Genomic DNA, 16,838 nt, shown 5'->3' with positions numbered 1-16,838 from the left:
TGTCTTGTTTTGCTTCCTGGTGGGGTGGACCAGGGCTATGACAAAGGCTGCTCGTGCAAACCCCTTCCCTCCTGCCTTCGCAGGCAGGCAAAAACTTGTACTATAGCTCCCAAGCCAAATGCTGTCTTGAATTCACGACTGCAATAGATGGAATTAGATTTTTATTTATATGTGTGACTTATTGTAATTATTTTTATATATAAAAGGACAATCTCTACATAAAAAAGTGTTCTTGATTACTTACTTGTAAAACGGTCAGATGATGGCATAAAAAGTTGCTTTTGAAAAAATAAGTTTTAATTCATTTGGTAGTTATGTATGCCGCCTTATGGGTAATTGTCTTTATACCATTACATTAAGGTGGTAGGATTTCAAGTGGCCTAATATTAGTCTTTGTGAAGTAAGGCTGCTGCTAACCCTTTCATGAATTTAGGAATTGTCTGTAATACTTTTTGAACTCTTCCAATCTTTCTTTCAGTTGTGTTTAATGCACTGACTGATGTGGTGTATTCTTAGCAAATTTCATTTTTTCTTCTGTGCATAAAGGAACTGACTTTTGGAAATGTTTTAACACAAGATATGTATAAAAAGTAAGGAAGATATGGGGAGCTCATCCTTTTTACCTTCTTGTTGCCAAAAGAAGCAGGATAATCTTACATTTTATTCCTCCTGTTCAAGGTGAGATCTGTCTGTTACTCCATAGCACCACAAACATCTGTGTGAGGTGGTTCAGCTCACTAACATGAAAAAGAACTGGGGAAGCTGGGGGGAGTATGTAAATTCAGAAGCAGGAAAACTGTCCCTTTCAGAAGTAATATCTGCTAGCTTATCTTCATGGCCGGTGGAACCATAGTCTCTGGTGCTTTCTGCATCGTTACTGCTGTCTTGCAATATCTAAGTATCTGTTACAAATTTTTGATCAAGAATTATTTACCTACCCCTAATAGGATAATCCTCTAAGTAAAGTAGCTGCTGAGGGAATGTTGAAATGAGTGAATAAAGAATGTTTAGGTTTTTTTGTCTGCTTTTAAAAGGCACGTGTTACTATATCAGCTGGGAGACCCAGGGGTCTGCTTACTGTAGCAATCTTTTTGGTGGAATAATCTCTTGCCCTTGATGAGATGAAAGGAGGAAGTGTAGTCTTGACCTTAAAAAAAAAAAAAGTTTTATTGCTTAACTTGATACAGGTTAGCAAGAGTTCATGATGTAGCGTATTGGGCAGTGATAACTCAGTAGCGGGATTTTGTCTTTGGAAATACTTTTTTACCTCTGAGAGGAGAAATCTAGATTACAGTTACTTCTGTGGGTTCATATCATGGTAAGGAACCAAGTTTGAGAAACTTTTGCAGATGCCTCTTACATGATAGAGGATAGTTGAACTATAGCTCCTGATACTATTATGCATCCTGCTGCTTTTTCTTTCCTCACCCATGTACACCAGCACCAGACAGCTCAGAAGGAATTTCAGTTTCACTACCTAGGGATTTCAGGCTGATCCATTTAATATATGCAGGTGCAAAAGTGCTTAAAGATAACGTGGCTACTGGTCTTTCACACACAGGATCTGAAAGTGCCTATTAATAGTGCTGTGACAGCATCTGTTTCAAAGTTGCAAGTTGTTATGCATTCCTTGGTGTAGTGTTTTTCTGTGGCTTACTGTGTTAGGCAGAGGTAGAAAAAAAAATCACCATAAGCACAAGCTAGTGCTCAAAAATACCAACTTACTGCTTCATCGTACTTCTACTAAGGAGACTTTGGTTCATGCTCTGTAACACACAGCTTCATCTAGAAGGTACCTGCATCAGCAATGTTAATGTTGTTTAAATTTAGTCTATTGTTTTGACTTCCCTGTTATGTGTTACCCTTAATTTGAATATTGTAACTTGTTTTTTTTATAATGGTTAGTCTGTTTCTCTGGTGATGGTAGGTTTTCAATTGTAATTTTTTTAATTCTTCAGAATTTGCCACTTCACAAATAGCGCTTCTCAGTGTAAAATGATCAGGTTTACTGTAAATTTGCCTCTTGCTCCATAGACTGTAACAGAGCATTGCAATTACTGGCATGGAAATTGCTTTACCTTAGTGTCACAACACCACAGTACTTTCAGGATGGCAGGCTGCCACTTTTGTGCAGTGTTATGAATAGAACATGAACAGGAGTCTTATTTTTAAGATAGCATGCTAGAGACAGTCTTACCATACTGAGCTATACTCCGTGTATGGTGCTTCATAGCTGAATAGCTCCTGAAAATGCTGCAGGGCTCATTTGCATGTTTTACAAGGTTTCCCTCTCTTACACCATGTGTAGGCTTTTCCTTATGTAATTCAATCACCTGCATAATCCTATGTGTCAGCATGGTTTGTAATAGGATGCCTTGCAAGATTCTGCAGTTCTCACTTGGTGCTTATTCTTTATCACAGTCCTGCCTGAAGTCTGTCTTCATCCTTTCTCCCTTTACCTCTTTCCATTTATTCTGCCACTTCCTTCTCTTATTTCCTGCTCATCAAGGCTTTTGGCTCTGTGCAAGGCATTGCTACAGGCAGCTTTAAATGGAGTACTTTTTTTTTTCTTTGCATTATCTACCTTTTGCTCCTCCCAGTCAAAGGTACGTTCTTGAGACTCTACCTTCTTATTGGCACAAAAAGCCCTTGTTTGCTGTTATGTCTGTGAAAATTGGTAAGGGGAATCTTCCTGTGGTAGCTATCTGAATTATTGTTTTTATTTCTTTGTCTGACTGTCCCTTGGTTATTAATTGCTCAGCAAGACTGTTTCGGCTTACCTCTGCAGTGCCCAGGCTTGGACTCAATAACACTACAAGGACATCATCTGCTTTGTCCTCCTGTTTTTTTAGTGAGTCCATTTTTTATTTTCTGTAACAGTGTTATGCCCCTGGTGTCCCGCTGCAAACCTGCCTGAAAGGAGTGTGCTGGGAGTGGGACTGATGAGGTAACAAATGTGATGTCACTGTCCTATTTCAGGAAAAAATAACTCTAGAGAACGAAAGGAATCTCTTAATGGAGCTCCTTCATTAGTTCAGTAATTTCACTTGGTCTGGCACATTTTTCAGGAGCACGCTTCCTAGGAACTTGATTATTATTTTTTTTACCATTTAACCAAGATGAAGCAATCCATGAAGCAACCCTATTCCCATTTGTGTTTTTTTTGAGGCAGCATCTTGTAAATTTTAAAGTGTGAAAGTTTTTAAATTAAGAATTGATAGTTAGGTACATGCTGTAACAAAATATTCTTTCAATCTGACTAGTGTGCATGTTAGAGAACTACAATATGCAGTATATACACCAACTTGCAAATTTTAAGTTTCAGCAAATACTTTTTCTCCAGTTACTTAAATTATATACATATTTACTTGATGCAAGCTTGATTCTATACTGGCCCATCAAGCTTTCAGAATTTGATTTTGCATTCATTTACACAGGAGTGTAGGATTAACATTCATGCTAGTGAGTTGTGACATGATTGCCAATTTACTTTGTGTATTCATTGCTGAAATACTAGTGACTGTTTGGAATTGTATTCTCAGTTTATCTATGCTTCTGGCCCAGCCTGATGTCCAATTTCTAGGATTTTTATACTATAGCTGATTGATCCTTATCCTTTTCTTGGAGATATTTGTTAACAAATTGATGAGTAGGATCAACTGTTTCCCCTGTGCTTTCAGCTTGCTGTAAGTTTTGCATAATGTAGTGCTGGAAAAATCATCTGACCCTTTTCTTTTTTTGCCTTGTTAACAGTAAATTGTTTTTTTCTGATTATGCTCTTATAATTCTGTGAATTTTAATGCTATGGAGGAAGACAGAAAAACCTCTTCTGTGCAGTTTGAAAAGTGGTACTCTTGTTGTTCAAAATATGTAGTGTGAAATGCATTAATCTGAAATGTCTAGTAAGTTGAATAAGGATGAATTTAATCTACATACAATTCTAACATTTTGTTAGGCATTGTCTCTGACACATCATCTGTCAGATATAAAAACAGCTGTTGTTTCTACAACCAAAACTATTTTTTTTGCAGGAATTTTAACTCCCAAACCTTCTTAGTTCTAAATGTAATTTGAATGGAATTCTCTAGCATATTTTCTTTATGTGGTTGTATATGTTATTTTTCCTTGCAGACGCCTCCACCTCAATAAGAAGGCCACAGACAAACAGCCATATAGCAAACTTCCTGGTGTTTCACTACTTAAGCCATTAAAAGGTGTGGATCCTAACCTGATCAACAACTTAGAAACCTTCTTTGAACTGGATTATCCAAAAGTATGTATACTATTTAGTCTGTCTTTTTTTTTTCCTACCATGCTTCCAAAAGTCATATCAGGAGCTTGGGCTAGAAGTAAGCAACTTGATTATGTCTTGGGTTGTTCTTCCTTCCACAGCAAATGCATAATTACCCATTTTACATGATGCAAACAAAATTTACTCCTTTTAAAAAAGCTTTCTGTAAAAGAACATGACCAAGGCTTAGGGATGCAAAATACTTTACACTAAGATTTTTTAAGTCCTTATTCCTGTATTGTGGTGTTTATAGCAGTATGAAACCATTCAATCTAGAAAAGATCATTTGAGGGGCCAGACACTCTCCTAATTAACTACATCTCTATAAGAAATTCTCTGAAAGGGAACACTTAACTGATAGCGTGAAACTTGCTGGTGGTTTTTACTGATGGCTTATCTAACAAGAATTACTTAAAGATGAAGTGGTGTACCTCACCGGTTGTTGGTAGGTAGGATAGTCTCCAAGTGACTTAGTGGTGTTGGGAAACAAATAGTTAATAAAAGCTTACATTTGCTGTTGAACACTGTTTGACTTTGTAATATAAGTGATAAGTGTGTCAGATGCTGTCCTTGCTGTAAGGAGCTTACAACTTAAAGGAGAAATATGTAAATGCTTGCTGCATCAGTTGTTACTTGGTGTATGCTTCTGTGGATGGAAGAAGGACTACACTTTCTACTGTGTATCTCCTGAATTCTAAAACTTGTAATTAATTTTTAATGAAAACTCTTTTCTCAATTCTTGTTGAAACTGCTTCTGACACTACTACTTCAGTTGTAAAAGGTCAAAGGTACATGTAAGCTGTACAGCAAGCTTCCTTTGTGTATTCTGACTGAGAGCTTTAAATTTACTACTAAGTAGGCAGGGTAAAACAAACAAAAAAACCCCACCATTTGGAACTTATTAGAAGTTGAATAGTTTTTCTGTAATGAAGCTTGGGGCTTTTTGGAAAGTTTCAGGCATGAACATTTGAATCCTTCTGACTCAAAAAAAAAATTGCAATAAAGATTAAGAGTGGCTAAGATAAGTTTAAAGCATACTTTGAGGCATGCTGTGTATGCCAGTATTGCAAACAGTGCAAAGAAGCCGCAACGATATCTTAAGCTATTTTATGACTATAATAAGCATCAAAACATTATGCAGTTAAAATGTTCGACTGCAAATACAATTTGTTTGAGAATTCAGAAAAACAGTTATGCTGGATCTTGCTTTATGAGAGATAGTCTTAACCCATATTTCTGATAATTTATACATGTGGGTGGCAATCTTAAAATGTTGACATTCCGCACCAATCTGAATTTCAGATAACAATAGCAGCAATCATATTTTTCCCAAGGACCGTGAAAATGGGTATAAGAATGCTTCAGTTTACTGGGGCACAGATTATATGGTACAAACAAGATCCCCAAACTGTTTGAAAACACATCTGTATGATAACTACAAAAATACTTGATTTAAGAGATTGACATTACACCACAAATTAGAACAGCACTATTGCCTGGTATTCAAAGGTCAGCTGTCCAGGGGAAAATTATTAGAAAAGAATAATCTTAAACTTGTTGCAGTGAAGCTGAGTTTAACCTGCAGTGATGCTGAGTCTCTGATACTCTTCTGTGATACCCCATATGTGAAATAATCTTTTCTGGCATAGAAGCCACTTGTGCAGCTTCTAAACTGCATGATTTAAATCTAGTAATTTTATCAGTGAACAGTTTTTACCTACTATGCTTATCGTGATTTTTGGCGTAAATCTTTCTATTCATGTTAAGTCCAAATGAGTGTGATTTTAATGTTTATGTAGATAAGCATCTTTGTATTTCTTCTTTAGTCATACATTTTGTAGTTCTTTACTTCGTTACCACATACAAAGGCTGTTTACTGTGAATTTTTCTGTTTTCAAGTACTGGTATGCCAAAGATTTTTCATTATTTCTGGTTGAATTTCTTAGAGAATCTGGATATAGAAGTGTCATTGCAACTGTGGATTGAAGATTAGTTATTTAATTGCTAGCAAAAATAGTTGTTCTCTTACCTATTCAATTGAATGAGCAATAAAGAACTAATTTCTTTAGTTGGCAATGTCAATGGTGGTCTTGCTGTCAGGATTTTTCTGTTGCGGTGGGAGAATCTGTCTGCTTAATGAGACAGGTCTCTCACCCTTTAGATTCCGTTTTCTATGCAGGTGAAATTATAGGAATCGAATACAGGTTGCTCTTTAGGCAAATTGACTTTGAGTTTGCATTCTGAGAGGTAGAGATGTGTTTGTCTGATAGTTTATAGTGCTAGACCAAGTCTTACCAACTCCTATTTAGTGGTTAATGATTTTGAGTTTCCAAAATATTCTGTATGCAATTAGAGTCGTTGAGGTCTTTTGTGTTTAAAAGTACCTTTTTTCTTAAAAGAATGTATTTGTTTAACTTAATGAGGAAGGTTATATCAAGTAAGGAGTATCCAAGGAATTTGTTGTTAGTGCAGAAGCAGAGATAGCTCCATCAAAGCTCGTAAAGCTGTTTCAAAATGTTGAGTGAATTCTTAAAACGCTATTTTCTCACCCACTGTCTGTAGCTTGTGTGTAACAAGCATGTAGCTTGATCACTGAAACAGCTATAGATTTCCGTTACCTCTTGTTCATTTTTAGCTGTTATTTTATTAATGAGGAAAATACATGTACATTAAGTATGCATATACATGTTCCTGAGCTCAGCTTTATTACACAATGAAGTGTACATATAGTGGTGTGTGGGTTGTCTTCCAACTCTGTTCTGCATATGCATCCACAAAGTAAAGGAAAGGAAGGTGTAGTTCAGAGGTATGCAGTCAAGTCATAACATTCCTTTATTTTGTGTGCTGTAACTTCCTTGACAATAAGATTGGATTTAAGATTCCTGTGTGAACAAAAATGGAAGTGGAAATACCAACTTTACCTTGTATACCACAATGTCTTGCTTCATGCCTAATAGAAACCCTTCTGATACCAAGACTGTTGTTCCTTGGTACAAGAGTGTATTGGGATACAGGCTTGGTTCTTTTTTTCACAAGTACTTGGTTGTACATTAAAGAAATCTTATTTAGCTGTAAAACAATCCCTTTGTTCTTATTGTTAATTCTGTAACAGGTTTTTTCAGTTTGGTATGTTATTAAGCTTTATTCCCTAGACCATATTGATATTAAGTGTGTGTAAATACATATAAGTGTGTGTATACTTTTTGTTTTTACTAGTATGAAGTGCTACTCTGTGTACAAGATCATGATGATCCAGCTATTGATGTGTGCAAAAAGCTCCTTGGCAAATACCCGAATGTTGATGCTAGATTGTTCATAGGTAAGCAGTACAACTCAAAGGTGGGACACTTAATTGTAAAACGCTTTTAGGTCTTATACAGTAAAACGTTTTTACGTCCATATACAGTATTCTAAAATAAATAGTTGTCTCGTTCAGCCCATGTTGGTTCTATAGCTTAATTGTCAGTTTGGGGTAAATAAGTGTTTGTAGTCGCAATCTGTGACATCAGTCCAAAAAAACCTCTAGGAATAATGATTTATGGAACCCCCACAACTCTTTCTGACTAAAGCTGAAACAGCAGTTTAAATCCTGTCTTGGTACTAACCTAAATGTGCAGGAAGTGACTTGGAGTTGTGGCTGTATTTGAGCTTGAGGTCCTGCAACAATCCTTTTTCATCAGCTTAGACTGTAGGGCTCTTTCTTCACTTTACATTTGAATTAGAGGAGGGAAGGGATGTTAGGGTTAGGTACTAGAATGTAATTTTTTTCTTTGAAATGAAACAAACTGGACCATGTCTGTCAGTTGGAAGCAAAAGAATGTGTCTGACTTTATTCTGCCCCTTCTTCATTTTTCTGCTAAAACTACTGTAGAATATAATGATCATAATCAGCAGTCTTAAGAGGTAGAGAATATTTACCTTACGGAATATAGTAATGAACTTTGTAGCTCTATTATCCTTTTAATTATGTTAACCTTGTTACCCTGCCATTTTGAGGAAGCATTTGAGTACTTTTTCCTTCATAATTATCTGCATAACTGTAGTAAGATGTAAAATACAGACGTGAAAGAAAGATTAAAATTGAAATCCTTTTCATAAAAGTGGACTGTAAGAATTGATGTGTAAACACTTACTGTTCTTCAGTTAGTATCTCTAAATATTTTGGGTACTGAGTCTGAATTCTGAGAAAAACCCCATACATTATTTGATGATGTTTGTATTTTTTAGGTGGCAAGAAGGTTGGCATCAACCCCAAGATTAACAACTTAATGCCTGGCTATGAAGTTGCCAAATATGATCTCATATGGATTTGTGATAGTGGAATCAGAGGTAGGTGTGTGTTGTAATGTGCTGACTGTTATATTGCTCTTACCCCCTGTAGGCAAGCAGTTGTAGGGGATTATTTTGACTGAGAATAAAAGTAGAAATGAAAGTATAAATCTGGAAAAAATACTTTCCTAGTATAAAAATGTTTAATATCTATTTAAAGATGAAAACACCATTTAAAAAGAAACAGTGAAACTGTTTACATTGTATTTGTTATTGAAAATTACTGTTGTTATTTTTTCTGAAACTTCGTTCCTCCAAAATACTGTGCATCAAAGTATGTGTGCTCTTGTTATTGGTAATATAATGAGAATTAGTGTCTCTATATGGGAGTCTGATAATGACAGAATTGCTCAATGAACTGTCTTTTTTTTCATTTGTCACATAGTAACGCCAGACACACTGACAGATATGGCCAATCAAATGACTGAAAAAGTAGGCTTGGTCCATGGGCTTCCCTATGTTGCAGACAGACAGGGTTTTGCTGCTACCCTTGAACAAGTGAGTGCAATGTTGTTGGTTTGGCTTTTTTGCAGGACCCTGCTGACTAAAAGTTGTATCGTGCCTCTTGCACTTTTTGAGTGAAGAAATGTTTATTTTCAGCTGCAGTCACACTTCAGACTATCTAGGATAACTTTTAAATGCTCAAAAATTCTACTGTGGTGCTCTGAACATGGACTCAATATTTAAGTTTACAATACCAACAATAAAGAATACAGGATGATAATGATGGATTTTATTTTGAAAATTTTTAAAACTGAAGAACTCTTCCTAGTGCTTGTCAGAAAGGGCCATTAGTTCTATTTTGATATCTGAAAAGGAACACAGAAATGGCCATGACAAATCAGAGCAAAGTCAAGTTCACACAGTATCTTTTTTCCAGCAGGGGTTATAAGCAGAGCCCTTGAGGAGAGCATAACACAAGCAAGGCTTATATCCTGTTTTCCTGTAATACTGTCTCAGCTTTCTGCAGTTTTCAGATGAAAGTCTTCCTGAGCAGGAAGTAGACTTGTATATTTACTAATACTCCATATATTAGTATTCTAGTAAGAACAGATTTCTTACTTGAACTTTTCTGTTCTTTCTTTGAGTCCATATAGATTTTGAACATCTATAACTATCTTTACCAGGAAGTTCCACAGATCTATTATCTGTTAGAGGAACCACCACCTTGTTCACTCTGACCCTTGTTCTTCTATAGTGCTATTTCATGTCTCCTAACACTTGTTTTGGAAGAGAAAGTGAACCGTTGATTCCTATCCACCATCTTCACACCACTCATTCTGTCCTATTCTCCCCTTTTTTTTGTCAGTAAGTTCTCTTTTGTAGAACGAAGAGGTTGAGTTTTCTTGCATGTTCCTTGTGTCTCAAGGCATGTAAATTAATCAACTATCTTTTATTCTAATTTCGCATGTATAAGGCATTTTGGCCCCAAGGCTGGCTAATGTGTGTCAAAGGCAGAAATGTGAGAGATGAAAGTGCAGTGAAATTCAGTATTCCTTCATTGCATGGAGACAGCGCAGCTCATGTGACTTTTGTGACAGTCTGAATTTCCTCTTAGAAGAGAAGAGCAAGGAGGTATAGCACAAAGCTCTTAGTACTGCTATGTGCTAAAGTAGCAAGAATTACAGCTTATGCTTCTATATTCCTGGCAGAGCTTTTTGCTCCCAGATCCAGTATACTGCAAGGTGAGCATGCCTCTTCTTGAATGAATATTAGTTAAGACCAGTGTGAAGGCCATCAATAGGAAGAACAGCAGTGAGAGGCACTAGCATTCATTTTCACACTCTCTTTATAGGTAACTTCTAGTTAAAGTTACTGGGTTTTATAAAAAGACTGTCTCACAATCTGAGTTTTTCTTTACTATTTGTGTTTGCAAGTACATTAAATAAACAAAATTATTCTGCTTCTATACAACCATACAGGAAGTTTATAAAAACATGTATGCAGTAATGTGGTTAATCTTTCCAAGAGGAAGGAGACAGCATATCTGTCCGCTATCACCAAATAATATATATTAATCATAGTGATTAGTAAGTTCCTTAATGGATTCTTAATATATATATTCCCTGAGAACAACCTCAATAAATTAGAAATTAAATACCACAGGAAATACAGTAGTTTAATATGTGGATTTAAAACCCACTTAAAGATGTATAAGAACACAGCCAATATCACTACTAGGTTTCTCAGATTTGGTTGTAGGCTAGGTTTCTTAGATTGGTGGTAAAGATCTTTCCAAAGACACTGTCATAACTCGCCATGTCTAGCTCTCTTTTTTCCTCCAAGCATTGTTGGAGAAAAAGTTGCCAGTGAGTAGTACTTACATAAATACATGTAGAGTTTTAAAAGCCTTATCTTGTTTTGGCAGGTTTATTTTGGAACTTCACATCCAAGGTCATATATTTCAGCCAACTTAACTGGCTTTAAGTGTGTGACAGGAATGTCATGCTTGATGAGGAAGGATGTCTTGGACCAAGCAGGAGGACTGATAGCTTTTGCACAATATATTGCTGAAGATTACTTTATGGCCAAAGCTATAGCTGACCGGTAAGATGACTCTGAAGTAAACTTATTGCTTTAAGTGCAGTTTAAATCTTTTGTTTTAAACACATAGTAGATACTAATAAGTATAGGTGTTCAGGTCAGCTTCACATGTATATAACAACTATGCTTATGATGTGCTAAAAGACTATTGTGTGGTAGTTTTTTAGAAATAATTAAGCTATATCATTGTCAATTCCTTTAGAAAAAAGTTTGAGAACTTGTTTTAGGTATTATTCAAAAGGTATGTGCTCTTTTTCAATGAAGAGACTTGATAAGCACACTAATTTTTTTGCATATACCCACTGTAATAATATGGCAGATATGCCAAAGAAACTTTTCAAGCCTAATGAAAATCTTGGGTGTTTGTTCTGTAACTGTTTTTTGTATCTCTTATTTGCACTTTTTTTTCTAATAACAAATTAATCTTTCAGGGGCTGGAAATTTGCGATGGCCACACAAGTTGCAATGCAAAACTCTGGTTCATATTCAATTTCTCAGTTTCAATCCAGAATGATCAGGTAGAATTCTAATCTTTCCTTCCTTTCCCACTCATTCCTGTCATCCGCTTCTGATGCGGATAACCTGATAATGAGAGGGAATTTTCCGAGTTAATTTGATCTAATGTCCAGAATGCTAAAGTTCCAATGCACAGCTGCTTCTTATTGTTGGGAGAGAGGCACTGACTTTCCATGGAAGTATGACTGATATTAAAAAAACTCCAAAAAAATCCTCCCCTTAGTACCTTTTAAATGCTAAGGGAGCATTTTTGCAATATTTTATTTGGGGATGTAAATTAAGTGAGATTAAACTAATGTTGTCAGAAAAGACCATGATGGCTCATCATTTGATGAGGTGGGGGAGGAGAACATAATAATGCATAGTCAGAACTGATTTGTTTGTCTTTTCTAGGTGGGCCAAACTGAGAATTAACATGTTGCCTGCCACGATAATTTGTGAGCCAATCTCAGAGTGCTTTGTTGCCAGTCTAGTTATTGGCTGGGCAGCTCATCATGTGTTTAGATGGGATATAATGGTATTTTTCATGTGTCACTGCCTGGCATGGTTTATATTTGACTACATTCAACTAAAAGGAGTTCAGGTATGTAGCTTCATTTCTTTGGCATTATTAAAGTTACTAGTGCCATTTATTTCAGAAAAAAGCTAAGCCTAATTATAACCATCAAATAATTCTATTGAATCAAGGAAATAACAGATCAAATCTTGTTACTTCTCAGTCTTCAAGCTTCAGTTATAGTAGTGCAAAAAAGAGTAAGTGTGCATAGTTGTAATTTTGTTTTCTATATGCACCTGCCTCTGCCCTAGGCTTTTGAAGTTTTTATATCTGTCCCCTTAATCTTAGCATTTCCAGTCTGCTCTACGTAGGCGTATCTGGAAATTTTAAGGTTTTTAACTGTACAAGAACAGCAGCTTTGTAGGATTTTATGGTTTGTTCTTTATCTTAGTTTTCACTTTGTATTGTATTTATTGAGGTGTATATGTACTCTTAAGTACACTTTTCACTCTATTTTTGTAATAATGGAGTTACAAGACAGCTATAGCCTACTTCTAAAAATAAAATCTTCCCATCACTAGAAGCTGGGGTCAAACTTTTAGTATACAAAGATGTCACAAATCAGAACAGCGTTTGTTATTCTGATGCTGTAGGACCTATTTAGGTTACTTTTCGCTGTGACTGTATTCCATCCAGATCTGATCCATAATTACTTGGATACTCAAATTTTTCAAATAGTACTCATCATACTGAGAAGTACTTTTGTTAGTCTTAACACATACTGGAAATAATAAAAAAAAAACCCACCAAAAACTTGGCCTTGTGTTGATTCTGTAGGACTCCAGAAGGTCAGCTTTAACAGTGTGCCTACTCTTCCTCTCCTGAAGCCTTTTAGACTTTCAGCTCTGCATGTAGCTAGAAATTCTTAAAGGAGCAGAAAATATTGAGAGGCTGTAAGCTTTTTTTCAGTCCCACTTTTCCTATGCAATAGGCCAAAGACTTATTTATTTGATTTTCAGTCCTCTGTGAATGTGCAGGAGTGTTTGTTTCTAGATGCTGCTGTTCTTGGGGTCTGTGACAAAACCCCAATGTTTGCTTGAATGCAGTTTTACAAAGCTTCAAAAAGAAAACAGTGAAATTGTCACACTTCTCATTGCCTTTTGCTCTACATAAAAGTCTCCTTTCAAACCACCTGGGCCATTCTGCCAATCTCTTCATCTTTAATATGGGTAATCATCTCTTGAGCAGCAAAATGTTGGCTTGCTTATAAAGAAAATATGCTATTGATATGTAAATCCGTATAATAAGCTTTAAAATAGTTTATCTGTAACACGTTTTAAATTGCAGTGAAATTCCTTTTGAATAATCAGTGAAATTCCTTTTGAATAATCAGTGAAATTCCTTTTGAATAATCAGTGAAATTCCTTTTGAATAATCAGTGAAATTCCTTTTGAATAATCAGTGAAATTCCTTTTGAATAATCAGTGAAATTCCTTTTGAATAATCAGTGAAATTCCTTTTGAATAATCAGTGAAATTCCTTTTGAATAATCAGTGAAATTCCTTTTGAATAATCAGTACATTTAAATACTTGTTCTTTACATTCTAGGGTGGTGCTCTGTGTTTTTCAAAACTTGATTATGCAGTAGCTTGGTTCATCAGAGAATCCATGACTATATATATTTTCCTGTCTGCTTTGTGGGACCCCACTATTAGCTGGAGAACGGGACGCTACAGATTACGTTGCGGAGGCACTGCAGAAGAAATTCTTGATGTATAGCCACAGCTTTGTAACTGTGAATGTCAGAAAGAGAAGGGGGAAAGAAAAGTATTATAAATTGTTTATAGAAATACTTTTGAGAAGAATCTACCTTCAGTAGTTTTACTACTTTTATGTTTTGGTATCTGTTCTTTAAGTTATTTTTGCATGGCACTTGCATCTGTGAAAATACATCTGTAGTCTTGGCCAAATGGTACTTTGCTCCTATGTACAAATAGAAATGGAGAGAATTGGTCCTGACATCTACATTCTATAGGAATGCTCTGCAGTAAACACTTTTAAAAGAAAAAAAAAAAAGTATCCTCCTGGATATGAACAGCTTCTTACTCCATGGTGTGCTAGCCTAGCAAATCCAGGGTTCATATAGCTATTTTCCAGCTGGATTGTAAAAGGCTGTACCTAGTGAAAACACGTAAGTACAGCTGATTTCTGTTTTATCCCACTAAATTGAGCTAGTAACAGGACCTTGGGAAAGAAGCTCCTAAATGCTTTATGCCTACCTCTTGTAGTTGCTGCAGAACAAAATGAATGGGAAGGTAAAAATGCTTTGCAAAAAAAAAAAAAAACTAAAGTAAAGCTGGAGTCTTGTGTTTATATGTATATATGAAATACTTCAGTCATTGCAATGAACCAAAAGTGGACTGAGTTTGATAGAATGAGTTGGAAGGAATTACTGGTCAGGCATGTTTTGTGGGCATCTTTTGGCCAACTCTGATCTGGTTCTGTCTTGAACCTTGTTAAGCACTGTGCTGTAACTAGCCAAGCTGGTCCCCTTCAATATTTCCATTCTTTTTTAAGGGGTATTTGTTTTTCCCCTGTGAGTGAATGCTTTGGTGAGGGGTGTGTGTTTGTGTGTGTGACATAGTAGGGGGTAGAAGGGAGCAGAAATACATTTCAGAAACATTTCACACATGAGCTATTTTCTTACACAATGTTTTAAGAATGTAATTTCATGATGCAGGTATTTAATATCTTTTTAAAGTGAACACACATACATACCTATACTAGTCATAATTAAGTATTCAATTGCAGTAAATATTGTGAATATACTAAAGGGCCGGGTGAGTTTGCTGTTACTGATTAAAATTTTAATCTTAATTTAAATATCAAACTAAGTCTACTCTTGGCTTTTTGCCTTCTACTGTTAGTCTAGCTTTTAATTGGACTTTTGTATTCCAGTGGTATGACTAAAAGGACTAGATTATAATGCATGCCGTGTTTTCCCCCTGCCCCCCACCCTGCTCCCCGTAGCTTGGTTTCCAACCTCATTGTGAGACTTCCTGATTTGTGGTGAACTGGACTTGTTTTCTTTGAACACTTTTTAATTAAAAAAAAACCACAGCAAAGCTAGAGAGGGATGTTGCATAAGCCTTTTGTTTTCATAATTGTATTTATGCTGCTTTACTGTTCTTCATATGGAATAGCATATTTACACCATGAATGTGAGCTGCTAATTATAAAAGTAATGCCAACAAAGCAGCTTTAGAAGTTGGATGATAATGTGTAGCATATTAGCAATAATGACATGTATTTATAAAAATGGACACTTTTACCTTACTGAGCCAATCCCTTACCTGTCATATGCTACACAAATGTAATGTGTATGTATGTCATAAAACATACTCTGGGCCAAAATGCTTCATCCATCTTAATATCTTTTTGCCTTATGTTACCATGGAACTCTTTTAATGGGCATTTCTGTATGAACAAAGGCTTTTGATGCATGCTTCATTCTTTTCATGTGAATCGGGGGAAAAAAAAGCACTTTTCCCTGAGGAAGGTTGCACACTGAAAGCTAGTCTAGTTGTGACCCACAAAAACATTCTGACTTTCATATTGTTTTTACATAGTTGAATTTTGCTGACAATGTTTGTATCTTTTGTTTCATGAAGTTTGATGCCATTCATTGCACTGCTAAAGTGAAGCTTAGCTTGCAACTTAGCTTTATGCTGATTTCTATGCAGGCAATGGAACAGAACCAAAAAAAAAGGCTGAACAGACTTCATTTTAAAAAAAAAATTAGGTGGGGATAATTGTTTAACAGGTGCTTTTGTATTAGAGCCATTTTTGGTCATGAAAAATAAAGCTTCACTTAAGCAAATAGTTTCATTTGGGTATTGTTCGGTTGATTATGAAGTGGAAACCAACACTATCTCAAATGTTGAAGAAGATGCTGCAACAGAACTTCTAAAGGTTAAAAATGGCTAATGTAAAGCTGTGTTGATCTACAGATGTGTAGAATATACCATGTTTATTTAAAATCATTGTCTTGTTTTTTCTTTTATTTAAAAATAAATTTTGAATACAATCTGTTTGGAATACAGGCTTTTTCCTTTTGTTCAATGATGCCACAACATGACATCTTTAAGTGTTTATGGCAGTTTTGGTAGATTTGACTTCTCATTAATCTTCCCAGCCATAAATACATGTGCCTTTCTTTTGAGTTTTTTCTACACCTGGGCCATCTGTTTTGCATTTTTCTTATTCCGCAGAAACTAACTCACATTTGCCTAAATCTGATCTTGAGTTATCCCTAATGTTTTAGAATAACTTCTGTGTATAAAATCCTCACAACTGAACAGACAGTTCCCTATGTTTTGTAACTAGTCAGCCTAGATTCAGATTTTTAGAGATGAATGTCTTTGACACAAAGCATGTTAAAATTGAGGAGTAGTGTTGATACCTTGCTTTGAGGTACTCTACCAAGACAGCACTCTGTGCTTGCACTGTCATTGGATTTGGCTTTTTTCTTATCTTTTCTGTAAAACTTATTAAGATTTTCATGTGAAACTTAATAGGAGGCTGTGTGTATGATAGAGTTGTTGGAATCTGAGAGGCATGGCAGAAACAAGCAGTACTGGAATCGCTTGAAAACTAGTTACA

At 35.7% G+C, this 16,838-nt stretch overlaps 1 protein-coding gene across 2 annotated transcripts in view; it reads left to right on the top strand.

Annotated features, from left to right (window-relative positions):
- The window catches only part of UGCG (UDP-glucose ceramide glucosyltransferase), a 30,007-nt gene extending 13,744 nt beyond the window's left edge, over positions 1 to 16,263 (top strand). The window contains exons 1-9 of one of the 2 annotated variants that reach the window (XM_063320338.1): positions 1,490 to 2,947; positions 4,132 to 4,273; positions 7,508 to 7,610; positions 8,519 to 8,620; positions 9,006 to 9,118; positions 10,989 to 11,167; positions 11,596 to 11,682; positions 12,074 to 12,263; positions 13,785 to 16,263. In XM_063320338.1, coding sequence (XP_063176408.1) covers positions 2,943 to 2,947; positions 4,132 to 4,273; positions 7,508 to 7,610; positions 8,519 to 8,620; positions 9,006 to 9,118; positions 10,989 to 11,167; positions 11,596 to 11,682; positions 12,074 to 12,263; positions 13,785 to 13,955 — 1,092 coding nt within the window. In that variant the 5' untranslated portion in view covers positions 1,490 to 2,942 and the 3' untranslated portion in view covers positions 13,956 to 16,263. Of the gene's footprint in view, positions 1 to 1,489; positions 2,948 to 4,131; positions 4,274 to 7,507; positions 7,611 to 8,518; positions 8,621 to 9,005; positions 9,119 to 10,988; positions 11,168 to 11,595; positions 11,683 to 12,073; positions 12,264 to 13,784 lie in introns of those variants that run through there. The other variant, XM_063320337.1, reaches the window with a different exon arrangement.
- The last annotated feature ends 575 nt before the right edge of the window (positions 16,264 to 16,838 follow it).

The sequence above is a fragment of the Chroicocephalus ridibundus genome, chromosome Z, assembly GCF_963924245.1.
Source record: "Chroicocephalus ridibundus chromosome Z, bChrRid1.1, whole genome shotgun sequence".
In the NCBI taxonomy this organism is placed as follows: Eukaryota; Metazoa; Chordata; class Aves; order Charadriiformes; family Laridae; genus Chroicocephalus; species Chroicocephalus ridibundus.
Note: the sequence above shows the minus strand (reverse complement) of the source record. Positions and strands in the feature narration are given on the sequence as shown.